At 28.6% G+C, this 8336-nt stretch overlaps 2 protein-coding genes and 2 pseudogenes across 2 annotated transcripts in view; 1 reads left to right on the top strand and 3 right to left on the bottom strand.

The window, feature by feature from the left end:
• The window catches only part of LOC122627476, a 7889-nt pseudogene extending 7269 nt beyond the window's left edge, over positions 1–620 (bottom strand).
• Positions 1–8336, top strand: part of LOC122628030 (flotillin-2) — a 99890-nt gene that overhangs the window by 17977 nt on the left and 73577 nt on the right. The gene's annotated exons all lie outside the window — the stretch shown is intronic.
• LOC122627477 lies at positions 3645–5316 on the bottom strand (annotated as a pseudogene).
• The window catches only part of LOC122627478 (glucose dehydrogenase [FAD, quinone]-like), a 2474-nt gene continuing 2293 nt past the window's right edge, over positions 8156–8336 (bottom strand). Inside the window, 1 exon segment of the mRNA XM_043808592.1 lies at positions 8156–8336. This exon segment is cut by the window's right edge and continues 75 nt beyond it. Coding sequence (XP_043664527.1) covers positions 8226–8336 — 111 coding nt within the window. The 3' untranslated portion in view covers positions 8156–8225.

Raw genomic sequence — 8336 nt, forward strand, 5'->3', positions numbered from 1 at the left:
CTTATCTACGAAAGAATTTGTAAAATTTTCCTCGTCAGTAAAGAATTACTTTCTCTTTTAATCTGATTGTGTCTTTCGTATTGACACTTTTTTACAAAGCATTGTAACCTGACATTCTAGCAGTATTTATTATGAAATAGTTGTCATTATTGTTAATATCCTTAACTATCTTATCTCACAGGAGATGAGATAGAATCAAAAACTCATCTTTCCACGGGTTCAACACAACGGTTATTTTTCATTGCTTGGCAAGCTCTATCTTGCGCTTGAGCCCTGTATTTCCAATTCAATTTAGTGTTCTGTAAGTAGAGGGATAAAGCTGATACGTCCGTAATCTCAGTTTCATAACTAACCACTTCTAAAAGAAGTACATTCCATTCTGGATTCTCTGTTAGTCCGTTAGCAATAACGCTATCAGCTAAACTGCAGTCGATCATTATGCTATCATATTCCTTTAATAACTTTTTCGTGACTTGAGATTGATTTTCGAGGTTCATTAGATAATAATTGAAGTATGTTAAAGCATATATTAGAATTGGTTTGATATTTGATTTTCCGATACCGAGTGCAATCGCATACGTTTGTATCACAGTTGTTGACATTGCTACAAGGTTCGTCATCATTGATTTTGATTTTTAATTAGCTTGTTTTTGTTTTTCTTCTTTGATCAAAGAAAAATTTTTCATATACAGTAATATCGATCAGTCAAGGACGTTCAGTGAAACCATATACTACTTTTAATATTTAATTTTTCTCTTTTATAAATTCGAATGAATGTTATAAGTTTGTATGAATAATAAAACAGGATTGTTAGGTAAATTGCAGTATTGTCATATTGAATTTTTGTTTTAGTTATCTTCATCCTCGATTATTTCTAATTATTTTGAACTGTCATATTTTTTGAATTATTCGAGAAAGTATTTCGTACATCTTATGACTATGTTTTATTAATTTACTTATCTTCATAATAATTATATCCTTTGTTGGATGTAATTCGTAATGCACTTGCAAGAAGTTGACCAAATAAAATTTGGATTATTGAAATTCAAAAGATTATAAAACTTTGTGGATATCTGTGATACTTTCTTCGAAGTGAAATACTATTTTTGTTTGATATGTATAAGATTTTATTGCAGAAACACAAAATCTATTGGATTATAAATATCGCTTGATTTTCTTTAATCTATCAATTTTTGTATCAGCGTTAATAAAAGTTGTTCTTTTTTATGTTGTTTATCGTCAGATTTCTGTTTAAATAGTATTAAAAATGTAGTATTCAAATCCAGACTTTGTGTTGCTTTCAGTATATTTATGTAGTTTTTTAGAAAATGTCATTGTTTTCTTTGCTTTATGCTGAGGAACTGATAACAGTACTATAAATGCTTTAATTTCTTTGCAAAGAAATATAATAATAATGATTGTTCCCAAAAAATCAATAGTTACACGATCATTATATTTCTTACTGATAATAAAATACTATATTTTAATATATTTTTAATAATATCGTATTTCTAAATTACTGTGTTTGCTGCTTTGAAAATTTTTTGGTGTAAACAAACGCCATCGATCATCACAGATTAATATTATTGATATCATTCTCTACTGTCATTATTGTTATAGTCAACAAATGTCTCTTTCATTATTTTTTAGACGATCGGTAACTTTATATAGTGTTTTAATTTAACTTACTGTACGTTTTATATAATTCTTTTTCGTGTATTTTCTGAGGTAAAAATTACCTCGAAATAATCGCGTAAGTAGAATTAGCTTGAACATTTTTAATGCGTTATTTCCTTAAAGATTGTTATTAATTTCAATAATAAAGATTTAAAAGAAGAAGAAGAAGAGAAGGATGAAAAAGACGTTACGTTCGGAATATATTTGAATTGAGATTCCAATGCATTTTTCCTATGTTCTATTTTTCCTTCGAACGTAAAAAAAACTGTGCAGATCCGAGTGATGCCACATGTTTTTGTTTCGTTTTACGTGGAAAAATATTTAAATTTATTTTTAAAATATTATTTTTTTCAGATTGTTATATTGTATATGCAGACAGAGATGTATTTTTGTTTATCGAGATACTACGTTTTAATAAGTCTCAAAGGAATGAAATTACGCCGAATCTGTCTTTCTTTCACACACCGGCATAGAATTAACACTCCTTGTGAGGAAGTAGGTCGGTTGAGCTCAATGAGTTATGATATGATTTCTTCGTTTCATTTTATAAAATAATGACTGTAAAAACGACTGTCAATCTCAAAAAGAAAAGTAAGAACAATAGAGTTTAATTCGTTTACAAATTTCGGTATGTTCCATAGTAGATACTAATCTTATCAACACTATCGCGTTCTAAGAAAGTGAATGAAGTAAAAAGAGATTTCATTAGCAGATTTTATCAATAGAATTTACACGAAGAAAATAATTTGATACCAAGAAAGTTATTTATATGAGATTACATTGAGAATGTAATGAAATGGAAATCTGTCATGTCTTTGATCTTAAACTCTTTTTCAGTTGATACTTTAAGAAGATTGAAAAAGGAAAGTAATACATACTACGAGAATATGTTTTCGTAATAGCGAATTTATACAAATTGCTTTGAAACTACCGTAATATTTTTTTCTTAAAATTCATAATGAAAGAACGTTCTAAAAAATATGCATTTTAAATTAGTTAATATTATAGAAATATACATAAAATTAATTTTTTTGTCATGTTATATAAGAGAAAAATTTCTCAAAGAGATATAAATCTCTGTGATATTAAATTAGTTTCAGCAAAGATTTATGATATATAACAGTATTGTCGTTTGATTACGAATGCTTACGTCGGAAAAAATTTGTTTCGAGAGGAAAAAAAAACGCCTTTAGCGATTTTTATTCTTCGCGTCGTTTTTTCTTGTTCTTTAGGATGGAATACACTAAAAACATAAAAGCAGTATTTAATTTTTTTCAATAACGTTTTATAAGATTTTTCTTACTATTTTCCCTTACTGCATGTGAATGCGTTCGAGTGTGAAAAAATCATAGATACCTGTTACGCTTTTTAATTGCTCGAAATAGTAATATGCTGCTAATCTTTATATTATCTTTACATAGATAAAGCAATAGTTAGTAGATGTTACACATAGAAAGTTTATTTTGTAGACGGTGAAGTAAAATTTCATGAAAAGATTTTTATTCTAATCATTAGCATATTAACATCGCACATTTCGCTCGGAAACTCTCGACAATTGATTCGCTTCTTCTCCCTCATAGTATTAATTCATTTTTTGCTCATTATCAATGAATCTTCCATTCGAAATTTTCTGCGATGTACATGTTTTTTTTTTTTTTTTATAAATGCTTTTTTATAAATTTTTTACTTTAAAATTCTACTGAACGTAAATGTCGGATATAGATCTTCACTAAATACAAAAGTTCTAAAATTAATTAATCAGTTAAATTAATTAATCAGTTAGTAGTTACTTCTCGCTTCTCATTTTTTTTTGAATATTCAATAGAGGTTCAAAGAGTATCAATAGAAACGTTTCCTTTTTTATAAAAATATCTTTTGTATGAACGTTTACTTGAGGATAATCCATGACAATTTGATACGTTTTTGTTTTCATTATTTTCATATATATTTTTTTTTTATACATATTTCTAGTCTTCTTTAAAAGTGTCGCTTGCTTTTTCACCGATCGTGATAACTGGTGCATTAGTATTTCTATTAACAATGGTAGGCATTATAGAGGGATTAGTGACTCGTAAACCTTTTACATCGTATACTCTTAATTTTGGATCCACGACAGCTGTTGAGTCGTTTCTTGGTCCCATTTTACACGTACCCACTGGATGATATATGGTGAAGGTAAATTGTCGTATGGCGCATTCCCAATATTCGTTCGTGGCGAAAGGAAAACTTTGACAACCTGGTAGTTTAATAGAATATGATCTCGAATTAAATCTTCGAAAGGCACTTGTGTTTGAAACAACCATAGCAATTTGTATACCGTCTATTAGGATGTCTACATCTTCTTTATACCGAAATAATTCGGAATAATATCAGGATGAATCAGAGGATTCCTGCTCTTTAGACGAATCCATCCGGAACTTTTGGGTTTCAATAAAAGTGGTAATATCGTCCAACTATCAGTATTTTTCAATGGTTTAAACACCGTATTGTAAACGCTATCTCTTAATCCGATAAACTTGCTTACTGATTCATTATCGGAATTGATGGAACTTGGAAGAAAGTGAAACTGAATGTCCGGATAAACGCCAGAAGGATCAGCTTATTTAGAATTGATGAAGGCCAAGGCTTCGATTCCTGGAGTTGTCAAGGGCCCTTTGTTATTTATTGCATAATTCAGTATTATTGGTAGTGTCTGTAGACGATTCCTTTTTAAAATAATTGGTTCGTCAACTATAAAGTTTAATCCACAAATATACCCGAAGATTAGATAGTACCGTTATACCGAGTTCCTCGAGATGTTCTTTCAATCTTATGCCTGAGAGCAAAGGTGGTTTAGCAAATAGCAGATTAACAATTGTGGTAAATTGATCGCTCTAGCCGACAGAATGATCTCTCTTCTTACTCTAACTGTTTGTTTTACACCATCGCTTAGGAACTCCATTCCTGTGGCTTCTTTGTCGGCATTGAAGAGCACTTTCCATACTTGAGCGTTCAAAGCTATGTGCAAATTCTTTCTCTTTTTCACTAGCCGCAAGAAAGCTTCCACGATTTTCAACGACTTCCTTTGTAGATCGTACTTTGTATGATTATGAAGTCAGTCTGACTTTCACAAATGATATCATGATTTTCATAATAGAGTTCTTATTCAGCTTGCAAAAAGGCGATCGATAATGGCGACCTTCACGGTGGTTCCTATTTCGTTAAATAACCTCTCATTAAGGTGATTTCTACGAATAAGGGTTCTTGTTATTCCCAGACTTAAGAAAGTAAGGAAAAACTTTCTCGTAACTCCAATCGGTGTTATCCAACCTTGCACGTTTGTCGTAATTTAATCTAAAATAAAATTACTTGGAATTATTGATATTGATCAATGTATGATAACACAAAAAGTTATTGTAACGAGCTTTCTCGCATCTTACTTTCGTCATAGCATTTGAGTACACGTGATAGATATATATATCTTAAATATATACCATTGTAAATTAGATATATACCAGATGTAAGCTCGTATCTATGTAAGTGCATAACACGTTACGTAGGAAAGAATTACCTGTTGCCGCGCATATATATCATGGTATTCAGGGTCTTACTACTATCTAGAACCTTTTCGTGTGGTTGATTATATTTGTTTCCTATCATTGGGATATCGATAATAAGCCGATTTTGTTGACGGTGTAGTTTTATATTTTCAATCTAATTCCGATAATTCTTTGAAATTCAAGAGCAGCGGTACTTCTAAAATTATATTTTCATTTTTCCTGGCATCTGTTCACAATACGCTTCAGTCGGATACCTCGAATAATCTCGAGGCTATCATCGCCTCAGCATTTCCATCATTCACAACGATGAATTCTGTATGTAATTTAACTGGGCAATTTATTATCAAAAATGATTTACATTTCATTCATGTTTAGAAAAAAATATGATTAGCATAGTCGACAATAATAATTTACCTCGCGAGTAATTTTCTTTCGGAGGAGATTTAGAATTCATCTTTTTGTATTTGCATAACGATAGTCGGATTGGCACAAATGGATTTCAAGCTGATATCGTTAAAATTAAGGAAATCAAGCTTATTCACATTTTCTAAGTTTATTTACGTTAATTTTTAAAACACAGTATCGTCGTATCTTGTCTGTAATTTTTCGAAGAGGATTATTTATGTAGCATCACTGTTTGTTACATCCACTATTTCACATTTTATCAAAGTTTTGTATCTTTAAAATTCTTCGGTTTAAATTTTGTCGATGTTGTAACAAAGAATCTATTTAAAGTTTGTGCATACTATTTACTTAGATTAGCAAAATGTAGCAACTTGAGACTAGTGTTTTTTCGATATCGTATATTGAAATAAGAATGATTTCTGGGTCGGTTCTCGATCGCCATGTATTAAATAATAATTTTTGTATATTTAAAAAGAAGTAGTATCTGAATTTCTTTTGTAATTATTGTAATTACATCATTAATATTATTTTAGCTGGAACTTTTCTAGAACGAGAAGAGTTCATTGTTCATTGTCAACAAGAATTTTTAGTGTACAAAACAAGTATTTCAATTGGACCGATTGTTGAATAGCGGGAACTTAAAAAACTTGGTCACATATCTGATTTTTTATTTTTGAGCATACAAATTTTATTCAACAGATTTCATTAAAATCATGCAAGTTCGTTAAAATTTTCGGATGTTTTTAATCTTATACGATGTTTAGTTGTGTCGATAAGTAGCTAGGGAATAGTATTATACATAGAAATTGAAGAATGGATTGATTTTTTAATTAATCCTAATTTAAGAGTAATTCTTTTGTTTAGAAGTAGAAAGCATTAATAAAAGTTGTTCTGCTTATTTTGCCGTTTATGCACGCATTATTTTTTCTTTCTTTTAAAGTACTAAGAATTCTTTTCTAAGTTTTAAGTTTAGACTTTTTTTTAGTTTTTATTAGTATGTTTATATTGCTATGTTAAGAACTCATTGTTATCTTTATTTTATCCTAAAGAAGAAAATAAATTTTATAAAATGTAAAGAAAAGAATGTTTTCTTAATGATGGAGAATGAAAATTGCCTTGAATTTATCGCAATATTTTTGTCTCGAAATTCATGATAAAAGCAATTTTATTTTATTTTCATATTTTCTTTTCATATTGATAAACATGATTTTAATTATGAAACATAATATTATATCTTTATATTAGCAAATAAAGTTATCTTATGTCTCTAGACATTTGCATACACATTCAATTTAATGAATTTTCTTTTTTTTTTTTTTTTCATAAAAATTATGGTAGATAATGTGGTTTGATTTTATTTTAATTTATTAATTTATATTTACCATTTCCAAAGAAGATATGTTTATTTTCTTATTTTTGTTTCTTTATAATAGAACAGATGACATTGAAAATAGTCATTTTTTCGTGCCTCTTAATGGAGAAAAAAATTATAGATCATAGGACGAAACAAATTTTAAACAGATTTTCTATTTGTAGGAATGTTGCTATTAGAATGACTAGAATCAAAAAGTGATGTTTTCTGAAAAGTTTAGTATCGATTTTCAAACGAAATTTTTTACAGTTTTCTGATTCTTAAAATAAGACATTTTCAAGATTAATAAGATAAAAGACATTTACATCAAGATATAATAGTAATATATCACGTATTTTTGATAACGTCCAAAATTTATTTGGACATGTATTGAATTAATAGGAGAATTTTCATGAATGGAAATTTCAAGTGTTTAAAATATACGATCAAATCGATTGAAAAATTGTATGTTTTCCTTTGATGAAGAAGTGAGAAAGAGAAACTGAGTTAAGAAGGGTTGTTTACGAATTATAAATAATGTAAAATAGTATGATAATGAGGAACTTATAATGTACATTTCATGGAGTATAGCCAATAAGTATAGTAAAAGATGAGACAAAAAAAACATAAAAAAAATTAGCATTGAAGACCCAGACATAAGAAAATTACATAATCAATAAAATGGTATTACCTCATCATGTTCCGTCTATTAAATTTGATAATAATAAATGTTTGGCTTTTATATAAGAAGTGATTGTCTGTTATATAATGTTTGAAGCAAACGTCGATATAGTCATTTAGGTTTTAAAACACAAATTGCTTTTTATTTAAGTCAAGGACGAAAAGAACGTACAGTGAAAGAACATTTTGTCATATTCAATAGAGGAAAGATAAGAAAGAAAGGAAATTGGGTCATAAATGGTTCAAGTGAGACATTATCAATCCACGAATGTCACTCTTTTTACATTAAATTGTTTTCAATGTTCGTAAATAGCAACGGAATTTACACAAAAATATTAATTATTTACGTAAATGCATAATTACTTTGTTTAAGAAAATAAAATGATTTAATGAATCGTTTGATTAAATACATTTTATCTGTATAAAATATCGTCTTAAAGACAGAAAAAGAAATAGTAGCACAGAAAAAATGTAAACCTTAAAAAACTTTCCATATATTCTCGTAGTCATTTTACGTGCCGTAATAATAAAGATATATATTTTACTTTCGTTCGATGAATTGTAATAATTGCTTAATGTTCATCGAAAGAAGCTGCAATAGTCCTATTGCTTCTTTTTTGTCTATAAAACCAATCTTTTTTTATGAGATCTGAGCCCTTTTCACCTATCATTATTACAGGTGC

This window comes from Vespula pensylvanica, chromosome 3 (genome assembly GCF_014466175.1).
Source record: "Vespula pensylvanica isolate Volc-1 chromosome 3, ASM1446617v1, whole genome shotgun sequence".
NCBI classification, from domain to species: domain Eukaryota; kingdom Metazoa; phylum Arthropoda; class Insecta; order Hymenoptera; family Vespidae; genus Vespula; species Vespula pensylvanica.